General features: G+C 50.2%; 10 protein-coding genes across 10 annotated transcripts in view; 3 read left to right on the top strand and 7 right to left on the bottom strand.

Moving 5' to 3' along the window:
- The window catches only part of BO87DRAFT_407733 (ESCO family N-acetyltransferase), a gene marked incomplete at its 3' end in the record, with an annotated part of 2,292 nt that extends 1,794 nt beyond the window's left edge, over nt 1-498 (bottom strand). The window contains exon 1 of the mRNA XM_025626100.1: nt 90-498. Within this exon, the coding sequence (XP_025478587.1) occupies nt 90-168 (79 nt within the window). The 5' untranslated portion in view covers nt 169-498. The remainder of the gene's footprint in view (nt 1-89) is intronic.
- Nucleotides 499-3,661: 3,163 nt separating this feature from the next.
- BO87DRAFT_311542 (18S rRNA pseudouridine methyltransferase) lies at nt 3,662-4,495 on the top strand (the record flags this gene model as incomplete). Its single annotated transcript, XM_025619549.1, has 2 exons — nt 3,662-3,949; nt 4,019-4,495. 2 exons carry the CDS (start codon nt 3,662-3,664, stop codon nt 4,493-4,495), a joined length of 765 nt encoding a protein of 254 aa, XP_025478586.1.
- A 1,206-nt stretch (nt 4,496-5,701) lies between these two features.
- On the bottom strand, nt 5,702-7,105 carry BO87DRAFT_398087 (uncharacterized protein; the record flags this gene model as incomplete). The annotated part of the gene is made up of 10 exons (XM_025625352.1): nt 5,702-5,876; nt 5,959-6,020; nt 6,121-6,301; nt 6,336-6,405; nt 6,516-6,577; nt 6,672-6,731; nt 6,776-6,777; nt 6,807-6,888; nt 6,984-6,987; nt 7,066-7,105. The coding sequence occupies 10 exons, from the start codon at nt 7,103-7,105 to the stop codon at nt 5,702-5,704; spliced, it is 738 nt and encodes a 245-aa protein (XP_025478585.1).
- Nucleotides 7,106-7,270: 165 nt separating this feature from the next.
- Nucleotides 7,271-9,503, top strand: BO87DRAFT_93641 (VOC family protein). The gene is made up of 2 exons (XM_025629682.1): nt 7,271-7,610; nt 7,670-9,503. Exons 1-2 carry the CDS (start codon nt 7,435-7,437, stop codon nt 9,306-9,308), a joined length of 1,815 nt encoding a protein of 604 aa, XP_025478584.1. The 5' UTR covers nt 7,271-7,434; the 3' UTR covers nt 9,309-9,503.
- A 1,024-nt stretch (nt 9,504-10,527) lies between these two features.
- Nucleotides 10,528-10,911, bottom strand: BO87DRAFT_427208 (uncharacterized protein; the record flags this gene model as incomplete). The annotated part of the gene is made up of 2 exons (XM_025627394.1): nt 10,528-10,743; nt 10,795-10,911. 2 exons carry the CDS (start codon nt 10,909-10,911, stop codon nt 10,528-10,530), a joined length of 333 nt encoding a protein of 110 aa, XP_025478583.1.
- A 245-nt stretch (nt 10,912-11,156) lies between these two features.
- On the bottom strand, nt 11,157-12,678 carry BO87DRAFT_311429 (putative protein kinase; the record flags this gene model as incomplete). Its single annotated transcript, XM_025619538.1, has 5 exons — nt 11,157-11,335; nt 11,408-11,573; nt 11,641-11,957; nt 12,026-12,363; nt 12,431-12,678. The coding sequence occupies 5 exons, from the start codon at nt 12,676-12,678 to the stop codon at nt 11,157-11,159; spliced, it is 1,248 nt and encodes a 415-aa protein (XP_025478582.1).
- Nucleotides 12,679-13,537: 859 nt separating this feature from the next.
- BO87DRAFT_93464 (putative ubiquitin conjugating enzyme (UbcD)) lies at nt 13,538-15,202 on the bottom strand. Its single transcript, XM_025629681.1, has 6 exons — nt 15,038-15,202; nt 14,749-14,877; nt 14,526-14,571; nt 14,345-14,374; nt 14,024-14,207; nt 13,538-13,973 (listed from the first exon to the last, which is right to left on the bottom strand). Exons 2-6 carry the CDS (start codon nt 14,790-14,792, stop codon nt 13,834-13,836), a joined length of 444 nt encoding a protein of 147 aa, XP_025478581.1. The 5' UTR covers nt 14,793-14,877; nt 15,038-15,202; the 3' UTR covers nt 13,538-13,833.
- Nucleotides 15,203-16,634: 1,432 nt separating this feature from the next.
- On the bottom strand, nt 16,635-18,521 carry BO87DRAFT_361576 (acyl-CoA dehydrogenase). Its single transcript, XM_025621593.1, has 4 exons — nt 18,064-18,521; nt 17,071-17,986; nt 16,903-17,012; nt 16,635-16,833 (listed from the first exon to the last, which is right to left on the bottom strand). The coding sequence occupies exons 1-4, from the start codon at nt 18,275-18,277 to the stop codon at nt 16,787-16,789; spliced, it is 1,287 nt and encodes a 428-aa protein (XP_025478580.1). The 5' UTR covers nt 18,278-18,521; the 3' UTR covers nt 16,635-16,786.
- Nucleotides 18,522-18,989: 468 nt separating this feature from the next.
- BO87DRAFT_460131 (Zn(II)2Cys6 transcription factor) lies at nt 18,990-21,921 on the bottom strand. Its single transcript, XM_025628997.1, has 4 exons — nt 21,300-21,921; nt 20,377-21,220; nt 20,036-20,312; nt 18,990-19,970 (listed from the first exon to the last, which is right to left on the bottom strand). Exons 1-4 carry the CDS (start codon nt 21,578-21,580, stop codon nt 19,147-19,149), a joined length of 2,226 nt encoding a protein of 741 aa, XP_025478579.1. The 5' UTR covers nt 21,581-21,921; the 3' UTR covers nt 18,990-19,146.
- Nucleotides 21,922-22,020: 99 nt separating this feature from the next.
- On the top strand, nt 22,021-24,006 carry fen1 (multifunctional nuclease RAD27). Its single transcript, XM_025623619.1, has 5 exons — nt 22,021-22,137; nt 22,233-22,318; nt 22,409-22,413; nt 22,470-23,031; nt 23,092-24,006. Exons 1-5 carry the CDS (start codon nt 22,125-22,127, stop codon nt 23,611-23,613), a joined length of 1,188 nt encoding a protein of 395 aa, XP_025478578.1. The 5' UTR covers nt 22,021-22,124; the 3' UTR covers nt 23,614-24,006.
- The last annotated feature ends 1,215 nt before the right edge of the window (nt 24,007-25,221 follow it).

Genomic DNA, 25,221 nt, shown 5'->3' with positions numbered 1-25,221 from the left:
TTATAATAATTTGATATTCCCGTGTATCAGCAAGCTCTAAGCTGATGATGATGATGATGCTGCTCCCCCCCACATCCCAGCTATATAACTAGCAATGATGAAAATAACCCACGGTGGCGTCGTGTCCGCAGGATGCAACAACAGAGTCATGAATGAATGTTCATTCATTCAGAACCACCAACCACCTCCGAATACTAGTGAAAAGTACTTGAACAAGGTGATACGTGTGGAACACCCACACTCACTGGCAGCCAAAGAAACTTGAAGCAGATGAAAGATTCAAATCACAAACGCCCCAGCTGTTACTGGACGAACGAGAGAATGAGCTTACTTTATGAGTAAAGGTTCCCAGTTTCGATGCTGTGCCATCGACTCATTCATTCTGCCGTCCCGTACTTCGCCTCCTTATATCATGAGCCCCCAACCAACCAGACTCTGTGGTGCAACACCACTCCTGAGTAGTGGACTCTTCCCGTATGTATGAACAAGTCGGTGGCAGCTGAGGTGGCCAGCCTCGTCACTTCATCTTCCCTCTCCTGGTGATGATGTACAAGATTAAATAAAACTAAATTTGATCCATCCCATTTTTCCATTCGTGCATCTCCCCGTTCGTCTATTCTCCCAACTCCACATAGTATACTAGAAGTATTTGATGAGTAGTGAGTCTCCGTACTCCGTACATACACAATGCATCCATCGTTAACAACCCTACTAATGGTGTGAGGCAAATTCCACCAGATCGACTGGAAACAAGCGCCATTCTCAGTCTTTCTCTGACTCTTTTTCTTTTTCTGTCTGGTCTTATCGCTCCCCCAACCTCGCCCTTGCTGAACAAACGAACCAACACTGATGCCTTACTGGGCCACAGCCATGTTCTGGCACTGCCTTGCCGGCAATTGACTTGCAGCTCGGGTCTTCAGTTTTGTTCCGGGATTGGATGTGATGGCTACACAGGGCTCCCGGCTGATCTTGATCTACTTAACACATCGGTGGCCTCTCTCTATCCCTCCCCCTCTCCTCTGTTTCTGCCTTTTTGTCTCTTTCCTTGTCTGAAAATGGCTATGTGATCCATTCTTGGGCTGCTCCAGGCCAGCTGTCACACCACATGGGGGGTGGGTTGTCTTTTTAGGTCCTTACATGATGTGTCTTTATGTCATCGCAGCCTAGACTGGCCAAATAGCCAACAATCCAAAGCAAGTCACTCCAAGTCAAAGCAAATCACTGACAGCCGGATCGAAGATGCCGATCGTGAGGACCGATCATGAGAACGCGGATCATCCATCTAGGTAGCTTATTTGCTTTTTTTATCAATCTTCTCACTGTCCCTCTTCCAAGGCAAGACTTGTCACCTTTCGCCTCCCGTCCTGTGAGGGGTTTGTCAGTGGATGGTAGATCCAACGCCTCTGATTGCTTCCAATTCGTTTGAACCTGTACAGAGAGTTGCATTCCTCCATCCCTCCCAATTGACTAGATAGATAGTACAACTGCTGCAGCTGCTGCGTACCCCCAAACCAAGTAGATGAAGTCAAATCGGATGTAGATGGACAGATCCGAGGCGGGGCACGACAACCGGCTTCTCATCAAACGACTGTACTACTGTTACAAACTGGCCAGATGCCGACGCGACAAGCTGTCATCGGTAGAACAATGATGTCTTTTCTAGAGGCTACTTGGAGCACACAGTGGCCCGGCAGTCACGCCTCTGTGTAACCGGGAGTGTTACACTTCAGGGTACTGTGTACGAGGGTATCTTCTGCAAAGGTGGGCATGGGCCAGGAATCCGGAGATACTGCCATGCTGGGGGGGGGGGTTAATCCGATAGATGCTTGATGAAGAGTTCAGGAGGTGACGGGGAAAGGAGGAAGGGCGTTGCGAGCCGTATTGTTAGTTAGTAAATGAGTCTTACATCTGAGTAAGACACGGAGTAAGACAATCAACTAGTTAATTAGTTAGCTAGCTAGTGACACTTCCTGAAGGAGTAACTAACTCGTTAACGGGTTTTGAGATCAGGAACCGAGCCAGTGATCCGTCTATTTAATCCGAGTACGAGACAGAGAGGCCATGGTGGTTAGCAGGTGACTACTTACTATTCCCGAGTCACTCACTCACTAACTCACCCTTCATCTAATCACACACTCAAACCCCGAGTGAAGGAAGCTAACGAGGCTGACGGATGCGAATCTGGCGTGAAGAAAAGCAAAGCAGACCAATGATGACAGGGAGAGGAATGCACCGATCCAATGCATTGCTGATCGGAGATTACACGATAATCTCAGGTCATTGGACCAAGCCATGTTCTAGTTGAGACTTTAGCCCATGAGAAGGAAGGAATCCATCAAATGCATGGATGACCCGGCGGGCACATCCTGCAACTTGTTCGTCCACTGGGACTGATTTCCCACATTCCACTACTACTATCCCAGTAAGTCAATACCTACATAGAGTTGTTTACAGGCATATGCTATATCTATCAGTATCATAGGTAGCTAGCTGTCCTTGGGTTGCTGGATGGCTGGACCGAAATGTATGGAACCGGGAAATGACACTAGCAAAAGAGAGTTTGGAACCAAGACGAGATTTCTGCATTGTTTTTCCATCCCGAAACTCCGCCGGGCGGCCAGCCCCCAAACTGCCACCAATGGATTACCCCGGCGCTGCTGCTGCTACTGACTGCTACTGCTGTCTTCTGTCGCTCTCGGGGACTTTTTTTCTGGTCTTTGATTTTTCGCCCATTCTTCTGCCCTTCAAGTGAGGGGAATCTGCATTGCGATAACGTGAGAGACACTGTCAGAGAGAATAAGAAGGAAGGGGGCAGAAAGAATATTAAAAAGAAAAAAAAGGAAAAAAAGGAAAAAAAGGAAAATTGAAAAACTATTGCTTTGCTGCTCACACCATCGTTTTATTATAAACTCCCGTTGAGCCTAGTCTCCTTCTTCATCGCCGCCTTCGTTTTCCCATCTTTTTTTTTCCTCTCGTACTTTTCCTCGCTTTACCTTTTTTCCACTTCCCCAAACCTCCGTTGCGGTCTCAATTCCCCATTAATCTCAACCAGCAACATTCCAAGAGAGGAATATAGTTGCAGGTATAATTCCAAGGATTGAGAAAAGCTCTGCTTCGGGATTCCTCTATAATCTTGCACCATCACCCATCAATCAATTCGCATCATGTCGGATCCTATCCAGGTTGCCGGGAAGAGAAAGCGTGCCAGTACGTTCCCTCCCCCCAATTGCAATTTAATCCCGCGGTTCGCTCTTCAATCGCTCGCTGCTTTTCCCTGCGTTTCCCTGCTTTTCTCCCCCCCAAACTTCTCAGCCTTGCTGTCATCTCATGTACAGCCGGTGACAACCTCGTGCTATTCCCCGCCTGATTTTTCTTATCGCCAACGCGGGAGATCAACATTCCTTTTTTTTTTCTCTCTCTTACTTTTTCTTCACGGCTGTCTTTCTTTGTCTTCGCAAACTCATCATTCATCATCTGATGGGTTAATTCCCTGCATCGCTATTCTTTCTACGTTGTTTGTCACTTCCACAATCACCGTTTTTCCTATTCTGTCTCTGTGATACGCCCTGTCTGTCGCATCACCCAGTGTCCAGCTTCATCTCAGCTTCACAATCTTCAACCGACCGCGTGGATTTGTCTTTTTTTGCTATCACCATCAAAAATGGTTGCTGACTCGACTGAACCTGCAGGGACGCAATCCTGCCCGCCTCCCGAATTGCCCCAGCTCGTTGCGGAACAGCACACTCCCATCCCTGCTCATGACAAGGAGACCCAGCGTCTGATTGTCGTTCTCTCCCATGCCAGCTTGGAAACCTACCGGGCTTCCAGCGGACGCAATGGCTCCGGTCGTGATGAGAAGTACTCCCTGCTCAACAGCGATGAGCACATTGGTGTCATGCGTAAGATGAACCGGGATATCAGTGAAGCTCGCCCGGATATCACACATCAGGTTAGTTGCTCTGTCTGGGATAGCCAGCAATGGTTTGGTGGCTTGTTGCTAATGATAAATGCTCCTTAGTGCCTGCTCACCCTGCTCGACTCTCCCGTGAACAAGGCGGGTAAGCTGCAGATCTTCATCCACACTGCCAAGGGTGTCTTGATCGAAGTGAACCCGAGCGTGCGCATTCCTCGTACCTTCAAGCGATTCGCTGGTTTGATGGTGCAGCTGCTGCACCGCCTCTCCATCCGTTCCACCAACTCCCAGGAGAAGCTCCTGAAGGTCATCAAGAACCCCATCACCGACCACCTTCCCCCCAACTGCCGCAAGGTGACCCTCAGTTTCGAAGCCCCCGTGGTGCGCACTCGCGACTACATCGAATCGCTGGGCCCCAAGGAGAGCGTCTGTATCTTCGTGGGTGCCATGGCCAAGGGACATGATGACTTTGCCGACTCCTTCAAGGACGACACGATTTCCATCAGTAACTACAGCTTGAGTGCCAGTGTCGCATGCAGCAAGTTCTGCCATGCCGCCGAGGAGGTGTGGGACATTGTCTGAGCGCAGGACCTCGGACGCTCCTATCCCGCTTCTCAGGAATGGCCAAAGCTTGACGAGGTGACGAATTTCCTTGCGCCCATACATCTGAAATGGTACGATCGAGAAACGGTCAGCGGGTCCTAGCTCGGGGACAAACCTGTCTTCCGCGCGTTGTTCGCGTATTCTCTCTGCCTTGGGTGTATTTGCATCGCTTGCTGTTCTCTGCACGTCTTGATGGGTTTTCGTGTCTGTTTTCTTGCGCCTCGCGTCGCGGTCGCCGCTAGACTGCTGGATGCGATATCTGGAAACTAAGATCGCCTCATTTATTTGGACCCCGTGATGAACTGGCAGGCCCTCTTTGCTTCGGCGGGCCTGCGCCGGTGGGTAGGTGTCACGGCACGACCCACCGGCCCCCAGTTTCTTCTGATAGATCCCTCTGTTTTGAGTTCTGCAGGTTCGAATGCCTCGACGAGGATCTGGGTTCTTTTCTTCCAAATATCTAGGTGGGTGTGATCTAATCACTGTAATCTGCAACACCCCATCCGGGGTGTTGTACACTTGTTGCAGTCTCGCATGCGAGATCTTATCTATATAGCAGCACGAATACACCAGATACATTTACCATCGAGGCACAACCATGGACACGGAGGTCTGACACCCGCCGTTCAGCCCCTGCCCAGATACTCGATCCTACTTCCTCCCCCCCTTTGTCTTCCCTTACAGACTTTGATGATCCTAAATGGTCCTCTGATCGGATCACTAGTATCGAGTAGAATACCTGTCAGTAGTAGACCCAGCCGTAGATGCCCGTAGCCACAGGGAGAGGGGCTCCCTGGAGACCCGGAAATTCAGATGGAAGCTGGTGGCCCTTGCGCTGGTGACGTTCACTGTGTGATGGTGCCAATGAGCCAATTGGCCAGATGACTTGAACCGGTCGGACCATGAGGATGGTCGGAATCATCTGGAGGCACGAGAGTGACCTTAGAAGCAGGAAAGAAGCAGAACAAGTGGGAAACCCAGCGAACAGAAGGAGAGGGAGGGGCTGCACATGATGAGGAGGGGAAGAGTGGGTTTGTGCCTGAGGCCGGCCCCGCCAGTGTCTCTCCCCGACTTTTTGACTCACTTTCCCTTTTCTCTCTTTCTCTGTCGATACTCTCTATACTTCCCATCCTTTTCTCCCTCGTCTTTCTTCTCTCTTCCTTCTCGGGTGAGAGACGGGAATCCTGACTATCGCTGACTCACACCTTTGAGCTCTTGGAATTTGTCAGGGGAGTCTTTGCTCGCTCCCAAAGTAGCACTAGCAACAGTATTGATGGGCAGGTCAATCGGGTGGTCCCGGTGGCTGGGGACGGAGTCTCCTGTTCGACGTGGCATGCAGCCATCGCAGCAAGTGGATCGCCCACTGGGTTCGAATGGATAACTCCGTACATGAAACCAATGGACCATCTCAATCATCCATCTAGTCATTTGACGACGCTACAAACACCGATGATGCTGTTGGCTGATGAGCCATCCCATCCACTTCCGGCGAGAAACGGATATCACCCTATACCACCAACTAACTCCATGATGACGGTTTTCACCTCCTTTTCTTCGTCATTTTCCGGAAAGAATCTTGATTCTAGATGCTCCTATACGGAATATACCTTTCTTTTTGTCGTGCCGGGAGGGAATGATCCACGCCGCAGCATCGCCGGACTGGAGGAACATCTGGCGGTCAGATCGCACCGGCCGACGACTAACAGCAGCAAATGTGCCCGAAGCAGGAACAAAACCCCCCCATCGGTCAAGCAGATTTGCCCCTCAGTGGCTCCCCTCCTTCTCTCCCTATTATTTTTCCTCAACACGGCTGCTTGCTGACATGCCCGTATGCGGTTCGTTGTTCCCTCGTGATTGGCGACATCCCCAAGGCGTTTGTCTGATGTCCAATCCTGGGCCCTAGCCGAGTGAGCCCGTCGTTACAATCAATGATTTAGGTTAGGTCTTCAAGAAAGTCAAGGGAATTTCCCCCCAATCCCTTCTTTGACGCCGGTCTACGCACCTGTCGCGGTTTCAGCGTCTGTTTTTCGTTTGGTAGCTGCCGTCTCCACCACTGCCAATCCCCTTCATCCACCTTGTCCTGGACCCTCTCGCCTCACTCAAGTTCCCTTTTGGACAAGATGCTGCTGTCTACCCTTGGCTCCTGCGTAGTCCCCACCGTTTTCTGATAGGCGCCCCGTCCGCCGCGACAGGGCCACCTACAGCACCGTCCGCCAGTCTTTCCCCACGATGACCTGGCGGCCATCTTGAGAGTTTTCGTACCCCTCGATATTAGCTTCACCGAAAAAATAACATCATGGGTCGTCTGAGTATGTGTCAGAGTGGGTGGCGGCCTTGCGATAGCACCCTCCGAGCCTATCCCCTTTGGCAACTTCCTGCAGACTGAGCCTAGACGATGTTGATGCCTCGTGGATTATACTGGGCATCGTTCGGATGCCGTGCGAGTCTATGCAAGCCTGCCTGCGATAACCGGCCTAGTCTAGTCGTGCTCCACGGTTGGAACAACTGGTCGAGTTTCCATGATAATTTGCTCCCCCCTGTAAGCTTCTGACCGCTCGTGATTGGATCCCAAGTTGGGCATTTCGGGGGCATACTCCTGAAGTCCTAAGGTTGGCCTGCATCTTGCCTTGAAATACTAGTGCTGCTTCTCGCCGGCTTCTCTCCATTCCTCCCTCATGATTTCATGGGTCTCTCCTATCTACCTCTCCAGTCTTGGTGTATATATATCCTCCTGTTCTCTTACTCGCTTCTGAGTCTGCAATCGACTTTTTGATCTCTCCTGTTGGTGGATCTCTCTCCATCTGAGATCTACTATTTATCTTGTCTCGCTGCTCCCCCTCCATACCTCTTTTTTCTTCCCCTGACTTCACCTCTCTATACCACGACTCGCAAAGGGATATACCCAGCGAGTCCACACAGACATGCCCGTCTCTCACCTCACCCTGACGGTTGCTCACCTGCCTACCTCCACATCTTTCTTTCTTTCCTGCCTACAACCTCTGGGGTACCAATTCATTGGACGTCACGATGACTACATTGGTTTCGGTCAAAAGACCGGCGAGCCCGCAGATTTCTGGATCACGGAACAAAAACCAGGGTATGTTTCCGTCAATGCTACTTTGATTCGTGTTACGAGAACTAACTGTGACCTTGCAGCGTACCTGCAGGTGCCGCTCATGTCGCCTTCCCTGCAGCATCCAAGGATGCTGTGAGCACCTTCTTTATCAATGCCCTCAAGGCAGGAGGCAAGATTCATGGCGAGCCTAAGCAACGCGACTCCGACTCTGGTTACTACAGCGCCGCCGTCATCGACTTTGATGGCAACAGCATTGAGGCAGTATACCGCCCTAGCATCTCATCAGCCCGCTCAGAGGTCCGGTCCGTGGCCAAGTCCGTGGCCAAGTCGGAAGCCAGATCTGAAGCCAGGTCTGAGCTCACTAGGCCAGCCCTGGCTTTGCTCGAGAACGGCTCGGTTGTATCGAAGGCGAGCAGCAAGGCCAGCTCCATCCGTCCCGAGAGCGTTGCGCCTCCCAAGTCTGAAGCTCGCTCGTACGTTTCCAGGTCCTCGACGGCCGTGGACAGAGCGCCTCCCCCGTACGAGCGCGCGCCGTCCACCATCAGCGTTAGCCGTGAATCCCAGCAGCCTCGCGAGATGCAGCCGGCCCCGTCGCCCACGTATATTGTGCACCACACGACTCACACCACCACTCAGCAGAAGACTGACGATGGTAAGACGGCCAAGACCATTGTCGGTACCCTGATTGGCGCTGCTGCTGGCGCTGCACTCGCATATGCCATGACCAAGTCCGACTCCTCAGAACAACATTCCGACGGCAGTACCCCTCCCCCGCAGTATTCGCCCCGGGACATTGTCCAGATGCTCTCCCCGTCCCAAGCACCCTCCCAAGCTCAGGAAGAATACCCTGGCTACAAGGCCATCGAGGCTCCTCCTCCGCGGAGCGTTTATTCTTCTCGGTCGGATGCCCGCCCGGGCCTCACCCGCAGTGTTACCTCGAAGAACCCTCGCGCAGACACCATCTACGAGGGCACGGAGTTTGTTCCACGCGGTGGCAGCGTCTACCTCGATGAGAATGGCCGTCGGGCCTCCGAGGGCAGCGTGTACACCACCAAGGATATCCCCCTGCGGGCGATCGAGTATGCCCCGCCGGCCGATTCCCGTGGCTACCAGAGCACCCTGGTCAGCAGCTTCCGTGAGGACAAGTCGCGGGCGATGGATGGTGGCAGTGTCTACTCATCCGCCACGGTTCGGCCTCCCTCCAAGGCCAACTACCAAGAGTCCCACCACAGCTCTCATCACTCCTCGCACCATTCCTACCACTCCGTGAGCCGATCGCAAGCCGGCAGCACCGCCTCTTCCAACCGCACTGCCCGCCAGGTTCCTCTCCCTGAGGGATCCATTGCCTCTTTCGCCTCCTACCGCAGCGGTGCCAAATCGGGCGTCTCCGCTCGTGAGGTTCCTCTTCCCGAGAGTGTCGTCGACCTCGACGTCCAGAGCCATGTCACTCCTGACGACTCGATCAGTCAAGTGGACGACTCCCGGCGGTCCTCCTACTCGCACCGGTCGCATGCTTCCAAGAGCCCTTCCAAGGTGTCGAAGCACTCCAAGTTCGACGAGCCCGTCAAGCCCAGCGACAGTGTCAGCCAAGTCTCTACCAACGTCTCCAGAGCGTCTCAGCGGACCATGAAGGCTGGTGGTAGTGGTGGTGGCGGCAGTGTCGCTCCGTCCAAGGCTGCCTCGAAAGTGAGTCGCCGAACTGCCAGCCAGGTGGCTTAGCTTCTGCACATTTTACATTCTTCTTTTCTCCTTATTTGAACGCAGCTTCACATGGCTGTGATAATTACACCATCATATTTGCATTACAAACCTTGTATGTGAGGCACAACTGTTACTCTACTACTACATTTTTACATATTGGTTTGGGGAAAGCATGAAACCTGGCGTTTGATTTATATGTTATTCAATGGGTTGGTCGTGTTCTTCAGATATATTTCGTTGGCATTTATCTGCGATTATATACTATACTATACGTACAGCATAAGAATGTTTGAATCTCTGCATTTCACATCTTTCTATCTTGCATGAACATTAGTTGTTGCTCTAGCGATCCGGGGGGGGGTCAGTGTCAATCTGCATTAGATAGGGCGAAGAGATTTGATAGGATGCATGCACATAGATACCACAGGGAGGACTGCAAGACTACCTTCTAAATTTTCTTTTATCCTAACAGATAGCAGCATTCATTATCATTGATCGCGTAGCTCGGAAAAGTAATATGTTCCGACTGTCCTACAAAGAGCTCTCTCTCTCTCATTGAAGAATACGTAACATTGCCATGAAATGTAGGTACTACCACCATATATCTACTAGTATCTGCTCTCTCAAAAATTTTCTTTAAAGCTGTGCTTAGCATAGTACTTATCCCCTATCTGTCTATCCACATCATTCGCTCTTCTCGAATAACCTCTAAAAAGAATTTATGGTCTGCGACCAGTTTTGAAGCATTAGTGCTATTAAGTATATTTCAGTTGCTGTCAAGTCACAGCTAGCTTTTGGATTAATCTTCTCGGTGCGGAAGGGTTATAAGGCACTAGTACTTGGGCTTCTATGCCGAGGCAATATACATTTGTGATTCACCAGATACTATAAATGCGTGTCATGTGCACTTTCTAGGCTGCATAAGTAATGAAGAGTAGCCAGTATTAGATGTAAGAGACTATGTAACACAGACTAAGCAAAACTACATAACGAGAAAGCAGAAATCAACAACAGTACAAGAATATGACAGGACTTCCCAAATTGAACGAAAGACTTTCAATAGCTCCTATATCGGCATCAAAAACCTTCCATCAATAATAAGCGCAACCGTTCCCAAAAACACATTGTATATGTAAAACCTGAACAAAGAATAAGGGCTGCAGATCATGATTTTAATTACGTCTGCCAATCCTTTGCATACATATAATCAAGTGTCGTCATATAGAGGCTGTATGAATCAAGTCTTCTCAAATCCGCCGTCTTGTGACTCGGCAGGAGGCTTCTGTTTGTAACGGAACTTGGAGGTACCATCTTCGTGCAGATGTCCCGTTCCTACTCTCCTCTTCGATTCATCAAGGAACTTGATGGTAAGAACCTGCTTGGGATCGGTTTTGTCTTTGTGGGATGTATGGAATTCGGTTCCTTCAATGCTCGCATACTTGATCCGAGGATCCTGCAACAATTAGCATGAGATCACAGTAGAAGAGCCAAGTAGCCTACTCACCCGTTTCTCTTGATCGCTACAGTAGGTATCAACAAGAGTCGCGTGGCTTGGGTTTGGGAAGTCGTTCAGCGAGCACTTGCCGATGTAAGAGATGAATCGGCGGATGATTCTAGACATGCCAACAAGTATTGAAGATGGGTCAAGCAATGGAAGGAATTATAGTCAGAATATGCAAAACAGGATATATAAGAGATGTAGCTGGAATATGAAATGAACATTGTTATTGGACAGACAGGCGAACTTGGCCATGTTATATACCTTTCCTTGCCCAGTAACTACTATTCTTAGCCTTGCGCTGGAGTTTAGGGAACTCGTCGCGCTTAGAATATCCGAGACCTGAAAGGAGCCCATATTCCTGGCGGTCAAAGCAAGAAAGGATGTTCAAGCAGCTGTTTGGCTGTCTTGCGTTCCTCTGGCATCCACTTCAACATAGAGGTAATGAACGCCAAAAATAACTCTTTCTCGTCACCAGCAAGACGCTTCTCCAGAACATCGAGTGAAACTGCAGGTACTGGCGCTTCATCATGAGCAATCCAGCCACCTAGAGCCATGTCAGCCTCGGCGTCAATTGAGAAGTGAGGGGGAGTGTGTGCAATGAGGAGCGGGTACTAACCGCTGGAGTCGAAGCACTGCTCTGTCGTCTCGCTGCGCCGCACAAACTCGCTCGGCGGTGGCCCAATCAAGGCTACCATGAGGGCCAGGTGTTTGAACGGATCATGACCACCTCTGGGATCGAAAATATCTCCGAATAGATGCTGCCCCTCGAACAAGTCCCAAATCTAAACCCAGGATCAGCAAGGAAGGCAGTGCAGCGGCAAGAAACGGCGAGTAGCGGGCTAAACTTACGAGGCCTGCAAGGTTCCAGATATCGATGGCGCTTCCCCAAGGCATTTCGAAAATGACCTCTGGCGCTCTATAGATATGTGGTTGAACGAAAGGTCCCGACTCTTGTGTCTTGCCAATCCTTGCCTCGCCAAAATCGCATAACATTGGCAGTCCGTAGTTTTTACCTCCAGTCGGCTTGCGAAACTTTCGACTGGTGTAGATTATACGTGACTGGTCAATCATCTTGCGGGGGCTTGGGTTTATAGACTCCGCGGTTGCGAAGTCTGCCAGCATAGAGCTGTCTTCCAGACTGAGCATCAGATTGTCCGTCTTCAAGTCTAGTTAGTAAGTCCATGTCAGCTCAAAACCATAGACGTCCGCAAAGAGGCATAAGGTCTTTCAGTACCAGTATGAATAACGTCGGCCTCAGAGTGCAAAAAATCAAGCGCTAATAAAAGCCGCTTGACAGTCATTTTAAGCAGAGGGAGGTCAAACGGCCTGGGATTCAATCTCAACATCTCAAGGAGGGTCATAGTCATGGGTTGCAGCACCAGGCATCGATGTGTACCTCCAGGGCCCTGGAGGTCGAACGAATCATACAGCTCGCGGATCAGTGATTGCCCTGGGTGCGAAGAAGAATCAACCCTAGTTAAGTGCTCATACACTCTCCATTCACGATCCGTCGCCGTAGGAGAATCTGGCAATGAGGTGGAGACCTTCAGTACCGTGTATTTATTGTTGACTCTTCGTCCATAGATAAGGTGTCAGAGAGCTCCTTCTCAAATTGGAGAATGGGGGAATAGTTGCGCACTGGAGATCTCGACACAGCCAACTCGTGGAGTATGCCCCATATCCGAGCTTTCCCGCAACTTCGTATCTGGTGTTATAGACATCGCCAATGTTGACTGGATAATAATGCGATGGTTGATAATATGGTAAGGTCTCTTCCTCGATTGGGGTTTCTGTAGGGAGACAATGCGCAACGCTACTGGACAGTTCCCTAGGTGACGGTCGCGTCCGCCGGAGGCTATTTGTGAAGGCTCTCAACATGAACGCCATTGAAATTCTACTGAATCTTCTCCGGCTCGCAATTAGATAAGGCAGGCTGAATCAGATGATGAGAGATGGATGAGGAAGGAACGACATCAAACAAAGCCGAGCGCCAAAAGATCGGCGGAAGGATGGCATGCGCCGAACTAGCCTCAGGCACGAAGATGAGATAATATATCGATTGTTCTAAAAAGGACTCCATTTCTACGCTCGAATATAAAAATATCCAGACTGAAATCGCTCTCCTCACCGCTCTAACTGTTCAAGGTACCGTTTATGATAGGCTTTAACTCAGTACCCAGAACCTTCTTTAGTAGTAACTACTATAACTAAGGTCTGTAAAAATGTGACTTACATAACATGAGGTAGTTCGTACTACTAGAAAGGCGCTCAGACGTATTGTAGTATGATAATATGATGTACAATAAAATGGTAATTCATGTTGATACTGAACACCTTGTCGGGGAGACATACTGGTTTAAAAGCCACTGTTGTATAGACTCGCATCATATTGTTCGAGTGACCGGACGTTTGATCTCTGGATCAAAGACTGTGATTACACCGCCAGTTTGAGTCCGGCTACTATGCATCTACAACAGTTGATGGTATCACGATCCACTGGTAATTGGTTCCTGCTAATGGTTCCTACTGATTGGTCCTACTGAAGAATACAAGCCACCAAATCCCTTACCAGCAGCATCGCCAATTAACCAACCCTCACTTCCCTCATCTCCTCTCCTCATCCCCAGTTATCCATTTCCACCACCCAGAGGCTTCAGCCTCACGACCGTACCAGTACCCAGCATCCTCCCCTCAACCCCGACCCGAGGAATTATCGAACCACACCCTTCCTGGGGCCTTATGTTCATCAGGTAACATTTATCCGACTCCATTGAGTGAAAATAAAAAATGCCATGAATGCATAATGAGAAGTGGTCATAATGATCGTTGGATATGACATTTCCCCCGCAAATAAAAAGGAGAAAGCGAAAATAAGGGGGTAAACGCGGAATTCCAGACACACGCAAATAGTTCACGGAGAATAACAAGGAAAGGATCTACGATCACGGTACGCCAGGCTTCGGATCTGATCTAACGGAGTGAAAGAAGACGCAGAAGCGGATTGGGAAGACCAAGGTGGCCGTGGAAATTGAATTGCGAAGATCAGATGGCATATTTGCGAGTCCATTCCCGCGCGGTCGCTTCGTACCGGGGACGGTCCGTCTTGTACACGTGAGCAATTTCCGGCACCAACGGGTCGTCGGGGTTGGGGTCTGTGAGCATGGAGCAGATCGAAAGTAGCACTGCAACAGTCAGTATATACGTAAACAGCGTCTGTAGGCAGAGAACATACCCTTCGAGATTGTGAGGGCAGGACTCCACTGGTCTCTGAGGATGTCAAGGCAGATGCTGCCGTTGGCGTTGATGTTGGGGTGGTAGATCCGAGTGGTGAAGTTGACCTTCGGGGGCTTGAATGGGTAGTCGGTGGGGAAGTGGATGTTCAGGAAGAAAACACCTCCTGAGTAGGGGGAGTCACCCTGGAAGTCGGGTTAGCAAATGATACTCCAAGATAGCAAGGCTGAAGACGCCGTTGGGTGCCGCAAGGTCCTCCCAACAAAGGAACAAAGACACTTGCTACATCCGGACGTCACAGAAGAAATCCGGGTATACTCACAGGACCCATGATAGTTGCTTGCCAGTGGAACTGTGCAGCAAACCGTTGTCAGTATTCATTTCAGGCATTATGTCGTTGATAAAGAGGTCTGAGGCAAATCTGCGTTGGACTGCCCCGCCGCAGTCGGCGAAAGCGGCAATGCGACCGTGTGCAACGAGGGGTCGGAGGGGTGAAACCATACCAGGTCATCTCCGGAAGGACCAGCAGAGCAAGAAGAGGGGGGATCACTATAAAATGAAGACAACCACGTTAGCATACTTCTATACATGCCCTGGCAATGCGTAATGACACAGGCGCTGTCTGGCGGAGGGTAGACGAACGCCCCGCGGCTGTGGTGGGGTGTAACACCAGGCGGCGGCAAAGAGGCAGGCGAGGGGAAACAAGATGATGAGGACAAGTCTTACCGGCCGAGGTCAGTGAGTTCCTTGTTAATTCTCTTGAGAGCCATGGCGAATGTGTGATGTGTAAAGAATGGAGAGGATCTCCTAGGTTAAAAGTGCAAAGCGAGTGGTATCGAACTTGAAGGTGGAAATCTGCACACGATTTCTCAGTCAGCACAACGGCGAGATATGTAAGAAGAGAAGAACAACGACAACGACGAACAGGGGCAAAGAAGAAGACGACTAGCAAAGTCGACTAGACTGGAGGGGGAAGTAGAGAGGGGTTGAGGATGGAATGGAGGAAGAGACTCACCGTGGGCTGATTACGTCGGAAGACGAACAGGAAGAAGAGGGGGAATTGGGCTGAAGGAGAAGAGGAAGAGAGAGAGGAGAAGAGAAAGAAGAGGGAAAGTCAGTCAGTGGACGGGAAGAGCGAGAAAGGGAAAGGCGGGCAACCCAGCCCAGTCACCAGCCCCTCTGAACCCGTATTTACCGGTTATTACCGACTGATTACTCGGCTTATTTAATCGGGTTTGCCTTAGTCAGGCGTCCGTCAGCCACTGTTGCGCCACACCCTCCCTCTCCTTCCATCGTCATTTCCCAATCCAGTCGGACATTCTAGATGCATCATCCTGCTTCTGCCGATTTTGCTGCTTCCTCTTCTTTCCAATATTGATCATCCAATAGTTGAAGACCCAAATATAGGCTATTTTTTCCCCTTATGAATAATCTAAATGACACACGGCACTCCCCGTCATCACCAACATCGTCATCATTCCCAAGTCAGCCCTGATAATATATCCACCTCAACCGCCCCTCCCTCCCTTCTTCCATTGTCAGCCACACCTTCAATTTCGGGTCCCTCCCAGACGGGTATCAATCGGACGGTGGACAAAACCGATAGGCTGAATGGTTACCGGCAGTCCGCTCACTTTGTACTACGTACTACCGTTGTTTGCCCATTTGCAATGTTGGTTCTGCCCGTTGACTGGGTCAATATTATCAAGAATAATGGATCTCTTTTTTTTTGCCTTTTTTTTTCTCCCTTGTAATATAACTCGTAATCTATCACTCACATCTTCACCTATTAGGCTATTACAGTTAGATGACTAGTCTATCTATCTATGTACTTGTGGGATAGTGACTACTTCAAGTGCATGCATACCGGGCAAAGCATATGACTTCCTAAAAGATACTCCGACTTATATTAAGGTAGTATACCGATCCTGCACCCCTCTTATTCTAGCAGATATACTATACTATACAACAAGATAGATACTCATATCTGTGCCACCCAACCAACACCCCACAAAATGAATCTTCCATCAGATCCATTTCTTTCCCGGCGGCAGTGGCAACGGCAAGTTGCAAACTACTTACCCTACTTTGTAGTTAATCAAACTCTTCCCTACTGACTGTACTTCCTTTCCATCCCCACATCCATACTACGTACACATGTAGTAGATAGATCATACACCTCCCCTCTTCGGCAACAAACAACCAACCAACCCCCTCTTAATAGTACTCCGTATTAAGTGAAACACATAATTCTATTCTTTAAACTTTCTTCTTCCCGAAGTTGCACCAAACCTTGAAATCTACAACTAAGTTTCTTTGTAGTCATTCTTCCACCATCGATCCGGATCTTTCATTGGGAGGCAAACCCGAAGTCATTACCACCTAAGGATTATGACTAACTTTACCCAAGTAACATAACTAAGTAACTCTTCCTGTTTGTAATCATGTTACATACCGTGCGGTTTGCGGGTGCCCTTGCCACGTGGCGCAGCATGGGCTTAGGTACTTGTTTCTCACGTGATGGGGAAGACTGTTTCTGGAAAGGGTCGATTCATACTTAGTATTACTATGTTTCACACTGTTAGGGGTAGATGTATGAGAGATATTCTGTGGGTAGGTAGTGCTTGGGATATGGGGTATGGTTGGGGTTATTATAGCCCCTGTGTTTGGATATTTGTGGTTGTATATGTACATGTATGTGTGAGGGTTTCATCAGGTAGGTAGGTAGATGAACTATGAGTTAGGGGTGGAAGTGTCTGCTCGTCTAGACGAATGCCTGGACGCCGGTGATGGCGCGGCCGAGGATCAGGGCTGGTTTTGGTTAGTCGCCATCCATACAAGAAACAGATGTTGCCTTCTGTGGTATACGATAATACTTACTATGAATGTCACTTTGTCCCTCGTAGGTCTGCACCACGAACAAGTTCGCTACATGCCGGGCGATATGGTACTCGTCACTCGTTGCGTTGCCGCCAAACACTTCTTGGAGACTGTAATAGGATGGATCAGCTTGCTTTCCTGCCAAAGGTTCTCATGTGGAGGGCATACATTCTCGAGTTAGCCAGAGCACGGTCACAGTTCTGTCTCTTGACCATCGAGATCATCTCCGGTGTGCACTTTCCGGCATCCTTAAGCCGGGCAACCTGTGTCGCAGCCAGTATGCCATACGCAGCATCCGTAGCCGCATCTGCCAGCTTCTTCTGAATGAGCTGGTACTTCGCCAGCGGGTTACCCTTGAACTGCTTGCGCTCGAGCGCATACGTGCGGGCACGGTTCAGGCAATCTTCGAGCGCACCCATAGCTCCAAAGGCAATTCCCAGACGAGCGCTGTTAAGGCAGGTGAAGGGACCAGCGAGCCCTTGAACCTCGGGGAACATGTTCTCCGCGGGAACAGGGCAGTCATCCATCTGGATCATACCAGTGATAGAAGCGCGCAGGGCAGTCTTGTTCTTGATGGCGGGCGTCTCCAGAGTACCCGGCGGGCATTGACTGCGTTCGACGACGAATCCACGAATCTTGCCCGTGGTCTGCAGCTTAGCCCAGACGATCATGATGTCGGAGATAGGGGAGTTGGTGATCCAGGTCTTGGTGCCAGAGAGCAAGTAGTATCCCTTCTTGGTAGGGTGCTCCCGGGCGACTGTCTCCATGGAGCCAGGGTCAGAGCCGTGGTTGGGCTCAGTGAGACCAAAGCATCCAGCCAGTTTTCCCTTTGCCAGCTCGGGGAGGAAGCGGTCCTTCAGCTCCTGTGTACCAAAATCATGGATTGCTGTCATAGCTAGAGAGCTCTGCACAGACATTCCTGAACGGTAACCCGAGTCCACACGCTCGACTTCCTTCGTGATCAGACCGGAGGCCACGGTACTTGCGCCGGCGCAACCATACCCTTCAATGTTTGCGCCAAGAAGGCCGAGTTCGCCCATCTCGGTCAGAATCTGGCGGTCATAGTTCTCGTTCCGGTAGGCATCTAGTATGCGCGCACATATTAGCCATGATCCACCACATGAGTATTTCCCTCGTCGCCGTAAGGAGTGGCGGCCGTACCTAGAACTCGGGGTAGCAGGCGTTCCTGGCAGTACTGCCTAGCTGTGTCTTGAATAGCCAATTCCTCCTCTGTGTACAACTCCGAAGCGACCAAAGGATCCTCCCAGTTGAAAGTCGTAGCGTATCCACGGACCGAAGCATTGCGCGAAGTTGCGGGTGCTCGACACAGGCGGTGGAGGTGGCGCGAAGCCGTGCGGAAGCTGGATGGGTTCATGATGTGAGATTGTAGGCGCTAGTAAGATTATGAATAAGTGAGATGTATCTGTAACCAAGACAATATTAATTGGAGTGACCAAATGTCTGGGGATGCGACAGCCAAGGGATAGATGGTTCGGAGGTTGTTGCGGGGAGACATTCATCCAGGCACAACTTTCGGTGTCTCGGTTTCCCCCAACCTCGGCAATCCGTCGGGAAAGATTCATGCGAGCATTAAAACTTACACTAGGGATCACTCTAGCAATATACCAAACTGATTGATACTTTACTGGATTATAAAACAGACTCCAGCAGTAGATATGCTCCTTATATGCTTCATGATCATTGAACTTCCAACTCCCCAACCGAGCCGCGGGGACACTCTTCCGCGGCCGAGCTCGGCTTGCAGCCCGTTCCGTCGGCGTTGGCGCCCAATAACCGGCCCTCCTCGAGCTTGTATAGATAGAGCCCAGGCGGATATCTCGTTTGTCCGGCATTCAACTCAACAGATCGTGCATGTATACACTGGGTTCAAGGACGGTAATCTACGAGGAATACTTCGTCTACCCTACATTATTGTCCGTATTGTTCGTTATCTAGTATCAAGATGCAGCAATTGCCAGTCCAATTTGATGGAGAGCCTACTTTTGAGTCGATTAAGTGGACTTCTGTGTCCAGACCTTAAGACTGATTATTGTTAGGAAAAGGCTGATGCATTGACCAGATGTAACGGGGAATGGTAGCCGGCAAGCTACCATACAACGTCAAAGCCGACTGACTCGTTTCTGGATTGTATTTTGAATACTATATACACCATGGTAAACAACTGGTGCTTCGACTTATATAGTCCTCAGTAAAGACTGAAACACGCTGCTCCATACGGTATGCTCAAGCAGGCATCTGGGACTGAAGAAAATCAAACACCCCGGTCGGGAAGTAATCCTCATCAAAGCCCCAAAGATCAGCCATCATAGGGTCCACCGACCCTTCCGAGAGGCCTGTCTGGGCCTTCACCTGTGTCGCATCCGAGTCGAAGCTATTTCCTCTCTCAGCAGACAAGGGAGCGACTCCCAGCAATGGAGGAGGGGGGTTCAGTATCGTGTCCCGCTCTCCAAGGGGCTGAGCCCCGGGGATAACAACCGGTTTGAACATGGGCAGAGCATCATGAGAATTTTGTGTCAAAGACTGGGAATTACCAAGATTCCTTTTCTCCCATTCCTCCAACCCCGTGAGCATCTTCTTTAAGCCACGGGCTATATGGTGGCTGAGATGGTGCTCGCTTGCACGCTTACTGCACGAGACCATCATATTAACAATCCGCCCGACCAGCTCCCGCACGTACGCGACATCAATGTGCAGGCCGGCTGAAGAAATGGAATTCTGCTGGCCTTGGTTGTTGGGGATGCTGCTCGAGCAGCCCTTGGCCGCAATCTTCAGTAGGAATACGGCGGCAAAAGTGATCATACTGTGGAGGTACAATGGGACGCCAACCAGAGCTCTCTGTATATCGGGTTCATCAAGGACCACCCGAAGTGTGTCTATGGCGGACTGTATGGCTATATTCGCGCGCTTCTTTCGCTCAGCAGACATAGGTCGTGTCGATATCGAAGAGTGATAGGTCCGCAAAGCAACCGAATTCAACTGCAATCGTGAAAAATGATAATGCAGATTAACCGCTCTGTAAGGATATGCACCGACATATCGACTCCCGACTGCTTGTCGAGCCACATTAGCGAAATGTGCACCTAGACAATATACTGAGGAACAGAAAACGTACCCAAACGCGGATACCAGGCTATCCGCCAGTTGTCAAGGTCGGCGTCATATTTATCAATGGTAGAAAATTCGCTGTCGGGAACCTCCAAGTCGACATCGGGTCCAAAGGCGTGGTATATTCGGGTAAGAATGATAAACAGGTCGACCTGGCTGTGTAGACGCAGGTCACCTTGTTGCACGTTAGGGGCATGGGTGAAAGTATTGTGATTCTTGATGCTCTGGTCCTCGTGGATTATCGGGGGTCGTCCGTAGGCGATGGAGAAGTGATGCTCTAGGGTCTAGGCCAGTCAGTCTCGTTGCACGAAGCCCACCAGGGCTACAATCGGTCGCGTTGAGACGTACATAAAGAAGATACCACAGCCTAGCTTGTTCTATATGCTCTGGAGAGCCTTGTGTTGCTTTCCGGTAAGACTGATGCAGGTTGCGCTCCGTGGCAATCCGCACTGCATACCCAGACAGCTTCCAGCTTACGTCTGCAAGCCAAAAGGCGCCTATACATAATGCGCGCAGATCATCCAGGGTGTGGTGTCTGTCTAGCATTGATTCTGATGCTAACCTAGCAAACTCCGTATAGCAAACATCGAATGTGCGTTCTTTCTTGGGCAAATGCAGGGCTGTGACAGCGAGAATGGCGGCGGAGAGCATCGAGGAAGAGTTCCTCACAGAGGTCAGGTCTTTGTGGTCCAGCAATATCCCATCCCAAAGATAACGGCTAAGTACTTGATCAAAGTAGGAGAAAAGCTCCTCCGCCTCGTGCAAATCCACTACTCCCCGCGAAACGAAATCGGTGACAAGAGCCCGATCTGGTGCATGATGCCTTCCCGGTGAAGTTGTCTGAATATCGCTCAACTGTGTCACTTCGTACAGACTCCCCATCGGAGCCGTGACCAGCGATGAGGTTCCATTCTCTTCCCTGTCTAGGGCGTATTGTGAAGGCTGTTGGAAGGTGGTTTCGGATGTTCTGGGCTCGGGTGCTACTCTCTGCGCGCTGCTCTCAAGACGCTCTGCTCCAACATCATGATCCGTCCCAAGAGGCGTGCCTTCCGTCGACACTGTAGAATCCTGGCGGTCTCTTTTCTTTGACAGTGGCTCTGATGCCTTTCCATTAGTTTGATAATATGAAAGATCGGGTAGCTGGGCCTTTCGTAGTAGGTCTGCCATTGCGAGCTCTATTGTGGCCTTCCATCTAGAATACACCAGAGATAGTCAGTCACTGGGTCTCCTGCAAGCTATGCAAATGAAAACAAAAAGAGTGGTATAGTTACTCTGTCTCATCATCCAGCAACGTCTGGAGGCTTTTGTTGACAACACATTCCAGGCCCATGCGACGACATCTGTGACAAACGGTGTCCCCCGCATTCATATCACAGCGGACCTTATGGCGCTTGCATTCCGTACAAGCTCTGATTCTGCGCGAGATCTTGGGGACATGCCTCGGGCTCTGCTGTGAGTCATTTTCCGGGGTATACTGTGGGCGGGTACTCTGGGGAGAGGCGGCAGAGGAGGCATCACCGTTGGACTCGAAATGAAGACGACTTCGCTTCATGATGCCAATGCAAGACGCATCGTCATAGGCAAATCATGTAGCTCGCGTGAGAGTGGGGATAATTCCGGGCTATATCCACCACGAGAGGGCCAGCGGCACAGGAACAATCCTAGGAGAGGAGAGGAGAGAGGGGTCTGGGGGTGGACATTGCAAATGCCGGCGGTTGCGTTTCCGAGAGCTGCGATTTGCCTGCTCGACCGAGAGTCCGAGACGGCCAGGCCCGATAACAAACGGCGCCTTACTGCTTTGGGTTCTGCACGGGGCCTCGCCGGGTGGGGCCTGGTGGCCTTGCAGCCTGATTGTTCTTATGTAAGAGGGGCCGGGGAACTTTCCACCGCGGGGCGGATGTCTGTCACGTGGAAGAGAGCTGCCTGGCTGCCGCTAAGCCTAACCGGGTCTATAAATGACGCATGTCGCGTAGCTCTCCGCGGCGCGTCACTGTCGCGGCTCTCCTCTGATTTCTGCCTGCCATTCCCTTCCAACTGCTTGCGGTGACTGAGAGTTTGTACCTCACCTGGTTTTGGATAGTAGTGAAGATCTCAATATGGGTATTAAACGTGAGTATTCTCAATTAATATCACCCCACCACAAGACCGCTCTGTCGCAGCGCATTCTCCATCCTCAGGAGCTCATGGGAGCTGACCACGCTCAGAGCTGTATCAGGTGATTTCAGAAAATGCCCCAGATGCCATCAAGGCAGGGGACATTAAGAACCACTTTGGCCGAAAGGTTGCTATAGTATGTCAAGCACTCCTACCCTCTTCGCGGTGGCTCTCAGTGAGCAAGCTGTTCTCGTTTCAGACAGAGCTGACGAAATTGAATTTCTAGGATGCGTAAGCTGCCGTTGCCCGCATTATCGCATTGCTTGCATTCGCTAACTGCCATACAGTTCCATGAGTATTTACAGTTTCCTCATTGCGGTCCGTTCCGAAGGTCAGCAGCTCATGAGCGACACCGGAGAGACAACGTCGCATTTGATGGGCATGTTCTACCGCACTCTGCGCATGGTCGACAATGGCATCAAGCCTCTGTACGTTTTTGATGGAGCTCCCCCGAAGCTCAAGTCCGGCGAACTAGCCAAGCGATTCGCTCGGAAGAGCGAAGCCACCGAGGCTCACGAGGAGGCCAAGGAAACCGGTACGGCAGAGGATGTTGAGAAATTCTCGCGACGTACAGTACGAGTCACCAGAGAGCACAATGCAGAATGTAAGAAGCTTTTGAAGTTGATGGGCATTCCGTACATCGATGCCCCCACGGAAGCCGAGGCGCAGTGCGCGGTTCTCGCGCGCGCTGGAAAAGTCTATGCAGCTGCTTCGGAGGATATGGACACACTATGCTTTGAGACGCCAATTCTCTTGCGCCACCTTACGTTCAGTGAACAGAGGAAGGAACCCATTCAGGAGATCCATTTGAACCGTGCGCTGGAGGGGCTTGGTATGGACCGCAAGCAGGTATGTCCTTGAATTTATTTCTTTAATCATATCTCGAGGATGCTTATTTATGTGATATAGTTCATTGATCTTTGTATCTTGCTGGGTTGCGATTACCTTGAGCCGATCCCCAAGGTCGGACCCAACACGGCGCTGAAGCTAATCCGTGACCACGGAAGCCTGGAGAAGGTGCTTGAGTTTATGGAGAGCGACCCGAAGAAGAAGTTTGTCGTTCCTGAGGATTGGCCCTACGAGGATGCGAGAGAGCTCTTTTTGAACCCCGACGTGCGGGACGCCAATGACCCCGAATGCGATTTCAAATGGGAAGCGCCCGACGTGCCCGGTCTAGTAGACTTCCTGGTCAAAGACAAGGGGTTCAACGAAGACCGCGTCAAGAACGGCGCTGCTCGCTTGCAAAAGAACTTGAAGTCTGCTCAACAGTCCCGCTTAGAGGGATTCTTCAAGCCGGTCGCCCGCACGGATGAAGAGAAGGCGAGCCTGAAGCGCAAACACGACGAGAAAATCCAAGAGCAGAAAAAGAAGAAGAAGGAAGATGCCAAAGCCAAGAAAGAGGCCAAGTCACGGCCCCGCGGTGCTGGTTAAATACCAGGCATAATTTTTTGTCCCAATTGGTTGTTGGATAACGACCAGAAAAAAGCAGCGACACATTGACCGACACCACACGTCGGCCTATAAAATGTTCACTGAGTTCTTCCAGAACTCATGGTGTCTAGAGGCGTTCCCGGGTTTATTCATTCACAACATGCAGCAATCAATCATGTGTAACTAGTTACTTCAGGCGAGAGGCGTTCCAACCGGCGGGATAAATGGATGGATGATGAATATGCACGAGTTCAGCATGCCACGTATATACCTACGACGTGGAAGATTCTTTTTTGCTGTCTAGAAACGAAAGGACTAGAAAAGCAATAACCAACACACACTATAGATAGATAAGGCAGCTAATAACTCCGCAGCAAACTGAAACTTTGTTGCCTGACATGTTTACACTTGTTCTAGGCTTGGAGGAATGGCGTTCAACCCGACTGGAAGTCGTACATGATTCAAATCAAGGTTTTGTTGTACTATGTAAATCGGGAGGAACCTGGGACTCGGTGAGACGCATCGCATTGCGTGCGCCCCTTTTTCTTCTGCTCCATTTTTAATAGAGTTCTGTAGGATTGTATCCCAGCTTCATGTAGTATTAGAAGTATATTGTGCGCTACTATTAGTATTTAGCCTTTTTATTTTTTATGGTGTGTAACGGTCGTACGATTGATTGCTCTTGGGGAGTGGGTGGTGTGGGGTCACGCGACTGTCCGCTCTACTACTACTGCTTAGTACTCCGTACCCTACCCTACTATGCAGGTTCAACGCGCGTTAATGGGAGCATTGGTTCTGCCCGTTTACCTGTGTAGATGGGATTATCAGTATGGGGTATAATGTGTTTTGTGAATAGCTTTCTCTGATGGGTTCTATTAAATAATATTATTGGGTGATTTTATCCTTTTGGTGGCGTAGTGATAGTAGTACTAAGTATTCTAGCCTCTCGGATGAGGGGAAACTACTACTAGTAGGAAATATATAATGTGATGTGTGATTGACATCGACTAACAGGATTCACAACGCTACGTACTGACCAATAAAATGAGAATCCACATATTCACAGATCCCAGACCATCGCTAATAGCAAGAAAAATAACGCATAGCAATAAAGTAAGCAAGTGGGCGAAAGCCGTTGTGGACGGGAGTGAAGTAGATCACGGATGCTGAAGCCGAAGGGGACCCTGATACTCTCTCGCCAAGCATTCCTCAAGCTTAACCAGTTATCCATTCGCTGTCATATTCAATTTCAGTACCTGAATTATTCTAGACACCAGAGATTAAGCTACCATGTGGAATAGACCCATATATACCGTGGTTTGGGACGAGGATCAAGAAAGAAAGTTGTCCTCTTATCTGGGCTCGTGATCCGGCGTCGGCGCATGGCATCAAACGATCAACCGGCCCGCCGCTGATATCAACCATCACTTCTAGATATCAAGTCTACGCAACAACCCCGGACGAACAACCTATTCCAAAGAGAGATACCTCCGCGAAAGCCAATGAAATAAATCATAGCAGGTGGTACAAGGACTACCAAGAGAAAACATATATCTACTTCCAATCCATCGAACCGCGAGCAACCGCCAAGCCGATGTAACCACGGGA

Source organism: Aspergillus neoniger, assembly GCF_003184625.1.
Source record: "Aspergillus neoniger CBS 115656 unplaced genomic scaffold BO87scaffold_21, whole genome shotgun sequence".
Lineage (NCBI taxonomy): Eukaryota > Fungi > Ascomycota > Eurotiomycetes > Eurotiales > Aspergillaceae > Aspergillus > Aspergillus neoniger.
This window is presented reverse-complemented; position numbering and strand designations above follow the sequence as displayed.